This window comes from Echinops telfairi, unplaced genomic scaffold (genome assembly GCF_000313985.2).
Source record: "Echinops telfairi isolate 266 unplaced genomic scaffold, ASM31398v2 ScPeMD7_7458;HRSCAF=8496, whole genome shotgun sequence".
In the NCBI taxonomy this organism is placed as follows: domain Eukaryota; kingdom Metazoa; phylum Chordata; class Mammalia; order Afrosoricida; family Tenrecidae; genus Echinops; species Echinops telfairi.
Window position 1 is genome coordinate 2,463,028 of NW_022111358.1, and position 17,787 is coordinate 2,480,814.

Genomic DNA, 17,787 nt, shown 5'->3' on the forward strand with positions numbered 1-17,787 from the left:
GTAAGTATTATTATTATTCTCACTTGCAAAAAGCCAGGTCCAGAAAAGCTAAGCACTTTGTCAAAGGTCATACAACAAGGAAGTGGAGGAGCCGGACTGAAAACCAAGCAGGCTGGCTCTCAACTGCACGTTCTTCACCACCTTGCTATCCCAAAACCAGGCCACACTCACTGCCAGCAAGTCCGTCCTGGCTCGTAACGACCCTACAGGACAGGGCAGAACTGCCCCCGTGAGTTTCGGAGACTGACAATCTTTACGGAAGTAGAAAGCCCCATCTTTCTCCTGCAGAGTGGCTGATGGTTTGGAATAGCTGACCTTGCAGTTAGCAGCCCAACCTGTAACCACTAAGCACCAGGGCTCCCATACTACTTCTGAAAACACAAAAGGGTTATAGGTATCGTGAACCTAAATGTGTCCGCTAGACAGGGAGCAAGTGGAAAGAGAGAATCTAGCACTTTCCTTCTCCTTTAATGGAGTCGGTCTTTGTTGCTGTTTTTGCCAAAGGTGTAAAAAGTCTTTGGGAAAGAGAAGGTCTAGGCAGCTCCAGGCTTGCCCAGTTCACAGGCATGATGATGGCTACAGTGGTCCTCCCCTCTCCCATTCAGACATCATGGACGTTGCCTCTGCCTGGTGAGTCAGCACTGGTAAAATCTAGCCGCCCTCCTCGCTGTCCTCTCAACAGTTGCGCTGCATGAGAAATGGGAGGAGTCCCCATCACGCCTGACATTTTGCATCTTTGAGGCTCCTGTCTGAGGCTATAGGACCCCAGCTGTGCTATTAAAATGTATTTATATAACAGTCAGGAAGAAAAAGGCAAGAACCACACACAGCATCAATTAGCAGGATGAGGAGTAACTTGACATTTTACTCAAGAGCATTTGTTATGGAAAGTTGATTATAACCAGATGTGCGAGTCTGCCCTCGGAACTGCAGGCCTACTCCAGGTCCTTTGTCTGCGGGGATGGGCAGGAAGCAGGAAGGGCCTCAGTACTGACCCCGGAAAGCTCCCTGGTCACCACTCTCACTCTGCACCGCCTCTTCCCCTCACTGCTCCCTGGCTCTCCCACCTAGCCTCCACACTGCTCCTGGGCTCCTCCGCCCGTGCCCTGCGTGGGTGCCTCCCCTCCACCTCTACCCCCATCCACCTGAGCAACTCCTGGCCCTCACCGTGAACACACACTGTCTGGTTTAGCACTTCCCTTGGCCGTGAGGAACACATACGTGCTCTCAACAAAGGGACCAGAGAGGAGGACGCTGCTTGGTAAAGCAGAAGGGCAGTGAAGGTGGAAGAAGCCCCTCAGTGAGATGGACTGACACGGTGCTGCAAGCCCAGGCTCAAACATACCCCAGGGAGGCGGGCACAGGCCAGGCAAGCTTTCCTGCGGATGTGCCCGGGGTCCTGTGCATGAGAACGGACGTGACGGCACGAACAACCACAACACACCACGTATGTGCCAAATATGCAGGAAGGTCCATTCTGGACTAGCCAGCAAGTGATGTTTTTTCACTGATCCTCCATGAGATTTCAGACTCCTGCCGGTCACCTCTGATCAAGCGAAGCTGTGCAAAAGGTGGAAGCTGCAGGCGCAGACCTCTCCCGCGTCCATTGTCATCCGCCCCTCAGAGCAGGGACACTGTGTTTGCCAAAGGCCCGCCCTCCATGCATCTGTGTGAGGCTCATCTCCATGTCCCCATTCCATACCTACTCATCGGACCAACCCACACATTCTGCTCCTAGGGCACGGGGGTCGAGGAGTGGAAGGCAGAGATGGGCAGGGGCTGGTATGGTGGGGGAGAGCACCACTTGAGTGTATACGTGAGATATTCTCATCTGCAAACCACTCAGGCTGTGGCTGAAACAGAGCCAGAGCACTGAAGGGTTTTCACTTCCATCACCCATCTATTCCCCGAGAGGCTGGAGGCAGGACTTACTCACGGATTTCTTATTCCAGCACCCACTGGGTGAGTAAGATTATAAATGAGTTATGACTGCAGAACAGAAGGAAAATTTCAACTTTGAAAAAGAATACTCTAAAATTCTTCCATGTTTTGGAGAACATCTACCAGGCAGCTTAAAAAAATTTTTTTTTTTTTTTTGCAAGGCCAATGATTTATTCATTGCTACCAGGTTACTGTTGATAGTATTCTCTGGAGCAGATGAGAAAAGAACCAGTCAAGGTACCTCTCCCTTCCTATAGTTTCTACTCCTTACAGGATGCTTCTGCCCCTTACAAAACCTTAAGACAAGGAGAAACCAACATTTTACAAGGTCCGCAGTTCAAAACCGCCAGCCCCTCCATAGCAGAGAGTAGAGGCTCTCTATGCTCATAATGAATCACAGTCTCGCAAGCCCACAGGCGCAGTCCAACCGGGTCTAATAGGGTCGCTATGAGTTGGAATAGGCTCGTTGGCACTGAATTTGGTTTAGTTGTTTGTTCTTCTTGTTGTTATTATTGAAAGACAAGTGGTGTACAGTGAACTTTCAAAAAACAGGGAGCGGGCGTACCTGTATGAGACAGAAATGAGCTTAACGTGAAAAGAGGCAAAGGTGGTCATTTCTGCCAGGTACCAAACCCTACCCTCAATGTTGGTGAAACCTCCTTCTAAGACCAGAGGAGCTATATGGTCCTAATGACCTGTGCCTGAAATCACAAGAAGGCACTAAAAGCTTATCAAGGGTCAGGTCATGATCTACATACTATAGAAGGTAAAAATGCCTAGTAGAAGCTTTTGATTTCGAGGGGGAGATAGGACCTACAAGCTTATAATAACCTTTAGATGCCAAGACAGCCACTCAGTCCCTACAACATGGCGGCATGGTGTAAATCATGGGAACCGAGGAAGTGCAGAGACGGTTCGGTGAAGGTGCGAGTCAGGAGTGAGCAGTCTGGTGTGGGAGGCAGACCGGCAGGGAAGGAGAAGAGGGCCTGGCTGAGGTGGAAGAGGGAAAATGAGAAAAGGTTGGCCGCTGGTTTGATGTCTTTTTCCTTAAAACTATCACAATCTTCTATTTTTCATTTTTTGGTTTATTTCTCCCACTAGGTCTACAACCAGGCACTATTCTTGGGGGCATTAGAAATACAATCCCGTTTCGTCCTCACAATAGCTCTAAGTGGAAGACACGGCTAGCCCTATTTTGTAGAAACCGAGGCTGAGAAAAAGTGTTTAACTTGCCGCAGGTCACAGAATTTATTGGAGCTGAATTTGAACTTGAGTCTGTCAGATTCCAAAGGTCAAGCTCTCTCCCCACGACCGCACGCTTTGGTTTGAAATATGATGCTGGTGGCTCCTCCTCATTCTCTCAGCAGCTACAGGAAACAAGTCGTGGAGGTGAATGATTTCTCCTGAAGCCTGAGCTCAGAGCCCAAGGGCTGTAGAAGCATTTCAGGCCAGAGCAGGGACCACTGATGGCAATGCCCTGGGGAAGTAAAATGTCATGGGAGCAAAACCTATTGTAGTGCAGGATCAGTAGAAGGAAAGGTCACACTGCAGACCCAGCTTACACACATACAAGCACTGTCTGAACTGACCAAAGCCATTTCTCCTGATGGATTTACTCGTGTAAATCACAACTCGTGCCAGCGCGCGTGTAAACAATATAGGAAAGTAATGGCGGCACGAGGAGAGGAAGATAGAAGTCAGAAAATGTGTGGAAGGGAAGTGACCATGCACAAAGCAGCTTATGGCCACCAGAGAGTTCCAGGGCTTCTTCACCTTGGAAACTGAAATGCATCTGCACCCTTTCCTGCCCCTTCAATGGGAACCAAGAATTTAGCGCTCATGTGTGGCACAGTGGTTACCTGTTGGCTGCTAACCGTAAGATCAGCAGTTCAAAGCCACCAGCTGCTCCTCAGGAGAAAGACGGGGCTTTCTACTCCAGTAGAGAGCTAGTCTCAGCAACTTACAGGGCAGCTCTACCCTGTCCTGGAGGGCTGCTATGCGCCAGCATCGACTCTGTGGCAGCGAGTTTAGTTTTGGTCTGGTGCCCAGAGGGATTAGAGACCTGAGGCTTGGCCCCAGCACAAAAGGGAGATTGTTACCTACACGTAAACAAAGCAAGTAAGTAAGCACTCGTATACGGAGGATAATGAGAACCAAGTTTCTCCTTGTTAGAAGGTAGTGATAAACATGGAAAAGGGGAAGCTAAAATAAGCCCTGTGGTATTGGATTAGAATTTGACATAACAGCGTATAGCCAGGGGTTTGATATAAAAACAGGTACAGATGTATGTGTGTGTGATGTACACACACACATACATATGAACAATGGGCTCAAACATAGTAATTGTGAGGATGGTACAGGACTGGGCAGCGTTTCCTTCTGTGGTACAGGGTTGCTATGAGTCGGAACGGACCCAACAGCACCTAGCCACAACAACGATCTGTTTTTATGTAAGCGTGCATGCACAAGGGGCTTCTAAACGCTCCTGGGAAGGCTCGGAGTTCCATTTGTCCAAGCATTTTGGGCCAACCCTCATAAACTCAGACATCTGTTCATAGAAGCAGTGACCCGCGTGTCGCTACAAGCATTCCGAGTGCCCAGAATGCGATTTCTCACTCCCAACCCCATCAAAGGAACAAGGGCTCCGTGGAAAATGGCTAGAGGCGGGCAGTGCAAGAGAAGCCTGATGTCTTTCGTTGCGCTGGGCAGGAAGGAAGTGATCCAAGGGTGACAGGAGCATCCAGAGAGATCGGAAGAGTGGGCTTGAAGGAAGGCGCTCCCCGTGGACAAATAAGGGAGAACGCGAGCATTAAAAGAGTAACGAAGAGCCTGGCAGTGAGAAAGGCCAAGTGGAAAGTCTCACAGGCGGCCCACACTGCAGGAAGTCAGGGCCATTACACCAATGTTCTCGCGCCGTCCTGGGCGCCGTTCTCACCATGGTTATGGAAGGTACGCACATTGGGGAGTTGGGTGAAGGGAAAATGGAAACTGACTGTACCATGTTGGAAACTTTTCTGCAGGTCTAAATTTATTCCAACATAACAAACCAAAAGATAAAAAGACAGGCATCATTATAGCTCATGATAAATGAATATTCTTGAATAAAATACACACTCTTGAATCTGTGTGTCCACAGTGATATAAATCAATAGGAGAGAAGAGAAAGTTTTCCCAGCGTGCCAGTCAATAAATAAATGTAAGAAATTGGATGAAATTAGAAAATCCCCATTTGGCAAGCATCTTGGTACAAAATGATCCGGGCAAGAATTACCAACGGTTGGCACAACAGGTAAGTAAAAGGTGAGGAACACGTTGTTTTTAAATGTCGTTTGTTGGGGTTTTTCCTTCCTCTCTCAGTTACCACTTAGGAGTTGAGAAGTCTGACAAGGAACAAAGTCACATCACGAGTAGGGCCGGTTTGAGGCTGGGAGCCTACTGCAGCCATCAATCACTGGGAGACAGCTGACAAACACGCTGTGAAAGAAAGGGCCTAACTCGTAGCCTTCAAGAACTGCAAACTCATGAGAGACAAGGGCAGACTGAGTCAAACGTAAACACTGAGCTTAGGTAAGACACCTTAGCCCACTTTGCCAAAGAGAGACCTCCCCACTTCCTGGGCTCTGCAGTCTTCTGACTGCCACTTGGGTTGGGGACTGGGTCCAGTATGGCCCAAACTTTCCCTGGGCTGGGGGAAAGCCTGGGTGGGACCCCAACCCCGCCCATCTGCAAGCTGACAACACTGACAAAGCCACCCAAACAGGAGAGAACGGAACGCAATGACACAGCGAGCAGGCACAGTTGTTGAGCCCTATCGCCTGTGTGCTAAGTGCTGCGCTGTCCTCACATCTCATCCTCACGGGCACGAACCCTGTGAGGCGGACACGGCTCGCTTCCTTTTTAATCCAAGACTAAAGAAGCTCAGAAGGTTCAGGAACCTGCGAGAGGCAGTCAGTGGCAGCACTGATTCAAATCCAGGTCTGTCTGGATCCAGGCCCACAGTCTTTGTCTGGAGCCTGTGGATGATCTACGATGGTCCTTCCTTTAAGATTTTCTGCATCGGAGCGACAGCAAAAGCATTCACTCCATGGAATCAATCCCCAGCGGAGTTCCTCCCTTAGCCTTGATGGTCTTTAAACCGGGGGGTGTGTGGGGTAAGTGTGTACTTCTTTGCTTTCAAAGATTTCTCAAAGGGATCTGCGTCTCAGAAAAGGCTGAGTCACACCTATGGGCATGGCTTGGCCCGCATCTCTCCTCTGACGGATGGAGAAACTGATTTTTGAAACTCGAATTCCTACTTGAGGCTTTTGCTGCTTATTCTGGAGCAGCACAGCGCAGCCTACGCAGTTCTCCTACAAGCAGCTTCCGCTGCCCCAGCACCGGGAAACATCCTGGGGAGGCCAGACAGCAGGACGAGCGGCCAGCGCTTCATTTTTCACACAGCCCCTGGGGGCCGGGGCTGGCTCTTTGCCCAGAGAATCATGAACAACGAGTGCACTTTGTGTGGGAGAGAATGGATACCAGAATGCTAATAATTCAGAAAAATGATTCTTCAGACAGGTATGTTTGGCGGGGAGGACCTGATTATTCCAAACATGTGCTTTAAAACCTTGGATCGGTTTTAAACTCTTTAAAACACCCACACTATGAATCTTGGTTGAGAGAGAAGGGCTGTCTGAAAACAGCCATCCGAGTGGGCTGCTCTAAGACCCTCGCTGTACAACAAGACAAGTCATGGCTCCTTTCCCCACTGCCCAGCAGGTCTTCCTAGTCCCCTGGGGAGGAGGCTCTTTGGAGGAAGAAGACAGGGGGCTTCCAGAGTGGACCAGAAACAGAACGCCTGCTGGAGACAGCCGAGTAAAGCGCACCAGAGCACGGTGGCTTCACACGGCAGAGACGTCAAAGCAGTGCTGCTGCAACCGTGGTGCTTTTCCTCTTAGAGGAGGGTGGGGAGAGGGTGTTTTGTTCATGGGGAAGCTCTTTTACTGAGTTCATCTTCTGGATTTTGGTATGAAGCTTTTTTGTACTCGGGAGGGGAGGAAAGGAGAGACCATCTATAAAATCACATTTAGAAAACGCTGTGGAGTCTATTTCAACTCACAGTGACCCTGTTTTGGGTTTCTGAGACCACAGATCTTTCCAGGTGCAGACAACCTCATCTCTCTCCTGGGGAGCAGCTAGTGGGTTTGAACAACGGACCTTGTGGTTAGCAGCCCAATGTCCAGCCCACACTGCCACCAGGACTCTTTAAAAAAATCAGATCCCCATACCAAAACCCACTGCCATCAAGTCAATTCTGACTCATAGCAACCATTTCTGAAACTGTCCATCTTTATGGGAGCAGACAGTCCGTTCCTTCTCCCAGAGCGGCTGGTGGATTTGAGCCGCCCACGTGGCTGTCAGCCCAATGTGTAGCCCACCAGGTCTCCCTTATCGGATCCCATACTGCTCATACTCACCGCCTTCGAGCCAAGGCTGACTCATAGCGACTCTAGAGGGCAGGGCGGAACAGCCTCTGGGACTCCTGAGACTAGAACTCTTTACGGGAGTAGAAAGCCCCGTCTTCGTCCCCAGGAGCAGCTCGTGGTTGCCCACGGCTGACCTTGCAGTTAGTAACCCCTGCAGCACCACTGCACTGCCAGGGCTCTTTGAATGCAGTGACTCGACTCAAAACCTTACCTCACATGGAAGGCTCATCCCTAAGCACATTTGGAAATAACAATGGTTAACCCATGATGAAGCATTGAAAACAAAACAGAAAAAGGACTAAACACCAGTGCCTAAACACTTGCCCAGAGAACTCCCTCAGGAACCCTCTCGCAGATGCTGAGCCCCTCTCAGGTTGCCCTCAGTCTATCCATCTCCTCGTGGAGCCAGGCCAGTCTATCGAGCCTGCCCCAGAAATCCCATCTCCCCAAAGCTGCCTTCCAGCAGGCCAGGGTCTCTCACAGGTACTCGGGCAATGGGGAGGGGTCTTAAAGCATGTGCCCGATATCCTGGGGGAGAACCTTGACTGTGGGGGCTGCTCTGTGGAAACTGTCTGGAGCCTTTGAGTTTATTTTGTAAGCCTATTTGTAAGCTGTCAAAGAGCCTATGAGCCTGTCCTTGAAAGCTAGTAAAGAAAAATGTCCGCCAATGGTGGCGATGGAAAGGCTCCTCGTTACAGTAGAATTCTAGTGAGTCAGAGCAGAAGTGTGAGGAAAAACAAAATATTCAAATATTCCCACAGTACCCACCCATCAGAGAGTCACGGATGATAATGAGAAAAGTGACTTTACAGCGGAGCCCCCACGCTGACTACCTTTAGCAAGTGATCAGTGAGGCTCACCACACGGGACATCAACATGGTGGGCTCCTACTGTGGTGCGCTGAGAAGGACCCAGTTGAAGGTGTAAAAAGTGAATCCAACCAGGAGGAAACATCAGACATATCACAGGTGAGGGCACAGTATACAAAAATAACTGGTCGTGAAAGGCAGAGTCAAGACAGAGTTGCTCAGGATGAAAAGAGACAGACCAACGAAGCACGTGATTGGTTCCTGGACCGCTAATGGGACAACAGCTCCTTCCTGGTTTTGTTGACTGGGTTCTATGAGAGGTTGACAGTCTCGTGGAGAAGGCAAGTTTTGGGGCCTATTACTGTAACTCTCTGTAAATCTCAACGGCTTAAAATGAAAATTTGGGGGGAAAGTATATTTGCAAACACATACACTTGAGATTAAGCTTTCTTGTTATTTTCTCCAATACCTGACATTGTATAGCCCTCTGGAGGGGCAGCATGCCACTATATAAACACCCCCGTGGGCTTCTGTGATTTGTAGATATAATGAATGACATTCAAACAACATAAAAGTATCCTTCCACTGGTGAGTTAGTTAATTGTGCCAACCTGGCCAATAATCACACATGGGGCTAATTGAAAGGCAGAATGATAAATGGGTGGTGAGCCTCGCCTTTCTAGTTCTCGGGTCTCTTGCTTTGTGATGGTCGCACCAGGGTACAGCTGCCTTAGTAGTTCCCTGCTTCAGCTTGCAAGATTGACTTCCTACAAGACATCCCCAAGGAGAAGCCACATGGACCTATCCCGATGCAGCCCTGGGTGCTAGAGCAGCCGTGTGGAGACCCCTGCTAGTGCTGAGATGCTTATTCGTTCACTGACTCAGCTTTCCTCCTGCAGTCGGCATCATTGCCTCTGTTTTGTGAGGTGGAGGACTTTGTGGACTGGTGTTGGGTTAATGGGTTAATGTTGGACTTGTGGGCTTGGGCAGCATTGGGTTGGGATGTTTTCGTGATGCACACTTTCTTTACATAAAACTCTCTTATACATGAGTTGCTGTGGATTTGTTTCTCTAAAGTACCCAGACTAATACAATAGGGTTCTGGGGAACATCACAGGTATGCTGAGACCCTCCATCAGTCTCCGGAAGGGACTGCACCCACAGGAGGCGCAGCCACGACCAGGAGAGAGAGGGATGCCAGCAGAGGCCAGCAGGGTGTTTCACACTCACTTGTCCTGGGACTCGATATACACGTAGAGGTGAGGCTCGAAGCACTTGGAGACGATGCCGTGGAAGGGATTGTCGGGGGCTTTCGGCTTCTTTGGCTGTAAAGAGAAATCAAGGAGAAAGAAACCTTATACTTGAACACATCATTGCGAAAATGTCCAGCAGTTTCAAAGAAACATCCCTCCCAAGTTCACCAGAAACATTCCGATAAGAAACCACTCAATGTCAAGCTGGGAATCCACCCTGGCTGCTGACCCCTCCTCCCAGGTCGGTTCTGCTAGCGTGTTGACTTGCTGGGAAGGGCGCAAGGTTGACTGTTACTCTGACAGCACGTGGGTTTTCCATTTGGAAGCTACTCATCATCTGACCGGTGTTGTAAAATGTTTAATCCTCGATAGTGGCTGCACCTTGTACGGATTTGTACATAGCTTTACAATTTCCAAAGTGCTTTCGAGTTATCTCATTGTGATAGCCTCCACTTACTGACTGCTGTCACGGGCCAAGTACTTAGACACCAGCTAATATCTCATCTGCTCCTGACAAGAGCCCTTACTGTAGGTAGGTATTGGTATTATGACTACAGTTGTGCGCCGAAAGAGTTGGAAGACCAGGAAGCTCAACAGCCAGGGCTTCATGAAAAAGTACAGGGGAGAAGTTTTCCATTCCCCAAACTAGACCTCTTTCAACCACATCATGGCTTTCCTGTCGTGGTTCCTAGACTTTTGTATTTCACTGACAAGTGGGGGTAAAAAAGAAAAAAGGGGCAGGGGATCAACACAGGCTTGCTCTTGTCTTACTGTGCTACTTCCTCTTCTCTTCACAAGTTCTGAAAAGAAAGGGTATTTTTACTTCCAAACAATGTCTAAGCAACCTAGTGGCAGCCCTTATCAATCACAGACGTGGTGGCCGTACACCCGATGGGAGGGGCTTCAGTCTGTGGAAGCGTGAAATGAAGAGATCGAGGGTTTCGCGAACTTGTGAAGTACACCCTCCCCTCCGACACACAGACTGACAGGTAGACACACAGAGTTTTTATTTTTTGCATTTTCTCTTACATTAATGAAAAACTGGAGCTGCATCAGCCTCCAGTCTGATATGTGGGAACCACTCACATGGAAGTCTTCTAGAAAGCATGTGGCTTGATGGTTAAATTCGCTACTTAATTCCTTTTGAAAACATTTAAAAAGAATAAGCACGCAAGTAAAAAAATAATAATAAAAAATAAACACACAAGTATCTTCCTGCGTGTTATATCCAAGTCCTAATAATCTCAATTCTACCTATCATCAGAGGTCAGCCAAAGGGCTCTGAGCCATAACGACCTCACTGAGGTTGGTGGAAGATCGCAATGGAGGTAAACTGGCACGCACATGACTCTTCCCAGTGAACTGCCCGTATTGATGTCAGGTGCTGTCGGGGTGGTTCGGACTCATCGGGACCCTGTGCATGACAGAACAAAACACCACTTGGTCCTCCGCCATCCTCAGAGTTGTGCTTATGTTGCGGCCACTGTGCCAATCCATCTTGGCGAGGGTCTTCCTCTGCTTCACCAAGCACGACGTCTTTCTCCAGAGCATGCTCTCATGGTCAATGTCCGAAGTATGCAAGACAAAGTCTTGCCTCTAAGGAGCACTCACTCTGGCGGTACTTCTTCCAAGACAGATTTGCTTGTTCTTTTGGCAGTCCACGGTACTTTCAACATGCTTCAGCAAGACCATAATGGGGAGGCATCGATTCTTCATGGGTCTTCCCTATTCAATGTCCAACTTTCACATGCACAGGAAGTAGCTGAAAATACCATGGCTGGAGTCAGGCTTATCTTAGAAACACCCCTGCTGTGCAACACTTTAAAAACAAGTCTTGATGTGGAAGATTCACCCAGTCCTATGCTTCATTCGATCTCTTCACTGATCGTGGATCCAGGGAGACTGCAATCCTTCGCAACGTCGATCTTTTTTCCATTGACATGATGTGACCTATTGGTTCAGGTGGGAGGATTCTGGTTTTCTTTACACTGAGTTGTGATCCATATTGAAAGCTACGAACCTTGATCTTCATCAGCAAGTGCTTCACGTCATCCTTGTTTCGATCACCCAAAGTTGTGTCATCAGCAGATCACAGGTTGTTAATAAGCCTCTGAATTCTTCTTCATATAATCCACTTCTCTGGTAATTTGCTTCGTGTACAAATTGAATAAGCATGGTGAGAGGATACAAGCCCGACACACAACTTTCCTGATTTAAAATCAGGCAGTATTCCCTTATTCTGTTGCACCACTGCCTCTTGATCCATGCACAGGTTCTGCACAGCACCGTCAATTATCCTGTAACCCCCTTCTTCTCGAGGCCATCCAGAGTGTGTTATGAGCCATGCAGTCCACTGTCTGCATAGCCAACGAAACATCTCTCCTGCATCCTTTGCTTTCAGCCCCAATCCATCTGACATTGGCAAGGGCATCCTTGTTCCACATTCTCTTCTGAACCAGGCGGGACCACTCCAAGAGCCCTCTGCTCTTAGGCTGAATAAACGCAGCAAAGGCTGACCTCTTCCTCTCCAATGACAAGCAGACAAAGCAATCACCTTCCTAGACAGTTTAAAATAAGTTACTGCAGTGGCTAAACGCGTTTGCAAAACTGGTGCTCACCCCAAATTAAGTGTCCACCATTCAGTTTCGTACTTAGCCCTCTCTCCTTTTTTACCTTCTAAGAGAGTTCCCTGTCTACTCTTTGGGCCTGTTTTTTACAAACTCGGGTCCCTCCCTAAGAATAACTAGCGTCTGGGCTCTCTGCTTTCTCCGATCACCCAGAAGCCATTTAAGAGGCAGGCTTCCGGCTGAAACTCCGAAGAGCCTCAGAGACTCCCAAGCCCAGTTCACTTAAGTCACAGATGCCCTGGGAGTTCTCCAGAGCTTCCCCTAGTTCGGCACGGCAGAGCCACCGTGGAGCACATGACGGGTGGGCTCCCAATAGTTTTGGTAACCCATTTGTCCTACATTTTCTAAGTTAGTCATTGTTTCTCGTCATTCCATTCTTCACAGTGAGGAGGTTGTTAAATGACTAACGTCATGTGATCTCGTTTGTTTAATTCTAGAAATCTCGCGCTTGCCTTCACTTTGGAAAAGGGGGTCATCATATCCAGTCTTTTATTTGTTCAAATCATAAACACCATACGAATCGATCCCAAGGACTATAAACATTCTCTTCGAAACATTATTTTCCCCTTTTTCTGAAGAATATTCGTACTTCTGCAGGATAACTTCCAACACTTAGAATGGGAGTTTACCTGTGATAGAATGCTGTAATGTCTTAAAGCCACATGTGTATTTTGCATTTGGCTTTATGAGCCCACATCAATTCAATGGCAGTGAATGGGTAACTTATGTGTACCTTTTCAGTGCTTGACAATACATGTGATTGATCGCTTTAAAAAGGGTTATATGGAGGGGAGAACAAAAAGTGTGGGGGAAATGGGATGAAAAGGTAATGGAATTTTTCCTAGAATTTTTGGAAACTCCTTCTTATGATAGAGCTTAAATCAAGACTGTGGATGAGATGGTACTATATCAATGTTAATTTACAAGTGGATACCCTTCTTAGGATATACATCCTGAAGTATTCAGGAATAAGGGGACACAACTTACAAATTGTTCTGAGAGAGGGAGAGGGGAGGAGCGGGAGGGAATGATAAAGTGGCGCTATGAGAAGCAGAAACAGTAACAAATGGTGGAACTAGGTGAAAGGTATTGGGGAGTTCTTTGCAATTCTGCTGCAATGTTTCTCTAACTTTGAAGTGCTGTAAAAAAGGAAGTGGAGAATAACAAAAGACTCGGGGAGTGGGTGCCCAGAATCCCAGAGGGAGGAGTGGAGCCTGTGGGAGAAAGAAAAGCTGCCTGCCCCCCTTCTATGTGCAGAGGCTGGGGCTGTGCGGGAAAGCACACACCGGCCTGAGGAAACAGGCTGGTCGGACCCCTCCTGGGTTTGACAGTGCAGTGCCCTCACGCTGGATGTTGCCCCAAGGAACTGCTCCTGGGGGAGCCGTCGTGACCTGTGACCTGCTGGGCGGCTCGCTGCTCCAAGGGGGAGAGAGGAGGCTTTCTGCTCCGTCAAGAGTCACAGCCTTGGAAACCCACAGGGCATCCTCCCGGCCCTCCAGGCGTGTTACCAGTTGGATCCGCCTCGATGGCAGTCGAGAATGTCTGTCTGTCTGTCTGTCTGTCTGTTTGTTTGTTTGTTTTTGAGACGTCACCTCAGGGGAAGCTGGGAGATAGGCCCCCGGGACCACTCTGCACTATTTTTGTCCCTCTTGTAAGCCTGTAATTCTTTCAGCATATCGAGTTAAAGACGAATTGGACTGTGAAGGGGATGTTTTGTGATTATCTTAAGCTGTTTCTTGTGACTCAGGTTTTCATATGTCTATGTATGTATATAAATTGCCACAGGATAAAAATCTAAATAAGCCGGAAGGGCTCTAGGTGATTAAAAAATATGGGTACATAGTATTCCAACAAACTCATCCTGATCAGTCTTCCCGATCAAAGGCCCTGGGGGTGACGGAGTCTGGAGAACACCCCAAATGTGGCAGTCAGAGGGAGGTTCCACTCCACCCTGCCTCTGCCCACAAATGTCCCGGCCACTGCCCTGCATCTTGTCTCCGCAGTTCTCAGGGCTTCAGGCAGCACTTGTAGCAGAAGCTGGACGGTAAGAGGCCCTCAGTGGGCGGGATGTCTTGGCATTTCCCTCTCTCCCCCTCCTGGGCTGCCTGCTGCCTGCAGCTGCTTTATGAATGTGCCCAGGTTTAGAGAGTAGGTGCTGGAACCTCGATCCAAACCCGTGTCTCCCTTTGCTCAGCCCAGCTCCCCGGCGTGCTGATTCTCAGCTTACTGAACAGACTAAGTCATTTCGCAGTAGCACTCAGGCGGGAGCTCAGAGTGTGTGAATTTGGTCCAAAAGCTGCAGCTGGCTAAGCTATTTCCTCCTGGAGTTTGATGGACTAATAAAAGGTTGCTGTTGTCACAGTAAGGAGGTCTGCAGCTGGTCGCATTTCCTTTTATTACTATCCAATGTAAACAGATTAAATCTAACTGCTCGGATCACCAGAAAGGGACATTTTTAAACCAGAAATGCCTTACTCCTTCTCCATCTTTCCTTTATACTTGGAGCGCCCTCATTCCCCCTTTCAGGGGCCATTTCTCACCACCAGGAAAGTCCTGGAAACTGCCCAAGCCCTCACAACTGACTTCTTCTTCTCAAGTTCGCTCTCTCTTCACTGGCGGCGACTGGAAGGCCACTCTGCGTTGACTGTGGACAGTGCAACGGGTCAGGTGTCTCAGGGACCACTCTCCTGACCCCCTCTCCCTGGCTTGACCACTAGCATCCTGAGGGGTCCCTCCTCTGAGCCCCTCAGGGCTCCTGCTCCCAACTCCAGGAGCCATTAAGCTGCTGGGGAGAGGGGGGTCCTGGAGAGGCTACTAATCAGGCACAAGCAAGACAAGTGCTGGTGAAGCCACCACAGGAGCCAGAGTGGCATGTAAGGAGGGACTAGCCACTGGAGTCTAAGTTTTACTACTCAGTGGGCAGTCACGGAACTGTGGCTGTCGTCTAGTCCAGGAGGTTTGAATCTTTTTAAAACAGTCGTGAAGCCCCTCAATTAAAAGGAAATTCATCAGCAGTTCACTATACCCACCGCACACAGCCACCAAGTCCATCCCACCTCGTCCCGACCCTGTGCACAGGCCAGCACAGAGCTGCCCCACGGTGCTGATAGTCCTTATGGAGCAGACTGGCACAGCGTTCTCCCACGGAGCCACTGGGGGTTTGAACAGCTGACCTTGCAGTTAGCAACCAAGCTCTTCACCAGTGTGCCAGCGAGGCACCTGCATCCCAGTGCAAACAGCTCTGTGGGGAGGGGCCTAGGCCTAAGGACTCTTCCTAAACCCCGAGTGACACACTGGATGGGGGTCCCAAGGACTGCAGTTTGAAAGCCATTAGCTCATCTTCATGGGTGAAGGAACCAGGGGAGCCGAGAGAAAAGAACTGTGCTGAGGTCACGAGTCCAGCACTCCCAGCCCACGAATCTGCTGGAACCAGAGTGCACTCTGTGGCCTGACTCCGCACCCTGCACGTCTGTAGCCGGAAGGGGGCTTTGGTTCTCCGCCAGCCAATAATCTGAGAGTTTAAACCAAGGACCTGGAGTCCCATAAACTCAAACTCCCTGCCATCGAATTGATTCCGACTCTTAGCGACCCTCTAGGACAGGGCAGAAGCGTCGTGTGGGTCCAGAGACTGTCACTCTTCACAGGAGCAAAAGCCTAGTCTTTCTCCCTCTCAGCGGCTGGGGGTTTCCAACTGCTGACCTGGCGGGTAGCAGCAACAAGGCCACAGGGGCTCCCCAAGGTAACCTCAAGATAGTCCTTCCAGTTTGGTCACTGCGTTTTGTTCGGGGCCTTCACTTCTGGATCCCTCACTCTTGAGTGCGGCGTCGGGTGGGTGTAACGAAAAAGAGCCCTGGGAAAGGCATTCCACCCCCAGCAAACTGGCCGAGGGCATCCGTTTATGAGCTGGGCACCCCTGCGCACAGCACTTAACCTCGCTGAGCAGTCCTTTCTTCACCTATGAAGTGAGAGGCGGGCACCGTGAAACTGAAATCGTAAGGAGGGTACAGGGCTTTGACCCTAGAAAGCACCGGGAAACGGTGAGCTGTCCATAACGTGACATCGATGCCATCAGTGGACCAGACACACTCGATGGCATCACTGCAGAACTGCTCCCGGGAACTCTGGGCCCACAGCCCGGCCGGGGCACACGGCTACCCGACGGGAGGAGGGCAGAGCCAGCAGCTGCCGAGTGTGCCTGGGGGTCTCGCAGAGCTGCTCTTCCCAGACAGCCTCCTTTCCAGTGGTGTCTGGAGCACAACAATGCCGGGAATGCCGGCGTCCAAGTGTGGAAAATTAAAAAGGAGGATCGCTAATCCAGAAAGGAAAAGATCTGATTGACTGCTCTAACCTCGCTCGTCATAAAATGGCAGTGAAACAAGAGTGCCGTTCTGTAGGCTACAGGGAGAGGAAATTTCGAGTTGGACCGAAAGAAAGCAGGAGGAAATTAAAGTGTGAGTGCTTAAAAGGACCTCTCCACACGTGCCATTGGTCGCTGTGGTATTCCAGGCCTGCCCAGTGATCAGCTTACAGTGGAGGGGAGGCCTCTCTGCAGGGATGGTGCTGCTGCCTTCAAGGGGGATCTTTCCACCTGTCCCATCGGCACCCTCCAGATGAGAGAGTGACCACAAGTGAACTGACCAGATCAGGAGGTGATGAATGAGGCAGGCCTCACCAGATGGGCTAACTATGCTTGTGCACGGTGCTAGCTTCAGTGGTTAGGCACTTCAGGAGCAGAGTGGTGGGGTCAGAGAACTGCTCCTTCTCTGTTTTCTAGACATTTAGAAAACAGGTCATTCTAGAAAGACCACCAGAGCTGTAACCTCAGCAGAATGCGGTCAATACCAAAGGATCCATCATCCTTGGAGAAGCGGACGGTTCTCTGAAGCAAGCATTAGGTGGTGATGAAAGCCGGACTTACTTGCTCTAAGTTTCCTTTCTCCATCGCCAGTTCCTCCAGCTCGGCTGCCGGTTCATCTTCCAGGAAAGGATTGGTGGACGGGGGCGGAGACTCGAGCTTTTCCTATTAAGAAGACGGGAGAGGTTATCATCAACCCTGGTAGATGAAGCAACAGATGGAAAACCGCTAGCTCAACAACACAACTCCTGTTTCCATCACTGACTGCTTGTCAACAAACCGTGTAACTTCAGTGCACGACGTGGCCTAACGGCCTTGCTTTCCACATTTACCAAGGACCAAGCAGGTTCGGAACCAGGGATCCAACAGCCTGACCCCTAGGCCTGCCTCTGGGCCAGTGGTCAAGAACCCAATGTTATTAACGAATTTAAAAATCTGTTTGGTTGATCTTCCTTTCCCACCAATCTCCTCTCCCTAAAATACCAGCAATCTCCAAAAAGATAACTGGAGGTTAGACACAGTGCTTTCAAAGAGATAATGTTTTCTAAAATTAGTTTTACGTTTACAGGGATTTCCGACCCCACCCTCACCCCCGAGCCAGGCAAAGAAGCCAGAGTCTGAAGGTTCTCCATTTGAAATGCGTGCTTGGTGATGAGAACACATTGTTTCTCCTCGGGGGCTCTCATCACAACACCATGGTCCTCCTGCATTACGCTAACGCCGCCCGGATCTCTAGGCGTTCTCCGCGCACTGGGGCTGGAGCCACAGAACAGCATCTAAGTAAGTACATGGTTTCAGTGAATGTAAGCTGAACAATCTTTTTTTTTTTTTTTTTTT

General features: G+C 49.5%; 1 protein-coding gene across 1 annotated transcript in view; it reads right to left on the bottom strand.

Moving 5' to 3' along the window:
- VPS53 (VPS53 subunit of GARP complex) overlaps nt 1-17,787 on the bottom strand; it is a 139,494-nt gene that overhangs the window by 53,216 nt on the left and 68,491 nt on the right. The window contains exons 12-13 of the mRNA XM_013005825.3: nt 17,014-17,115; nt 9,446-9,540 (exon numbers count right to left, since the gene is read on the bottom strand). Coding sequence (XP_012861279.3) covers nt 9,446-9,540; nt 17,014-17,115 — 197 coding nt within the window. The remainder of the gene's footprint in view (nt 1-9,445; nt 9,541-17,013; nt 17,116-17,787) is intronic.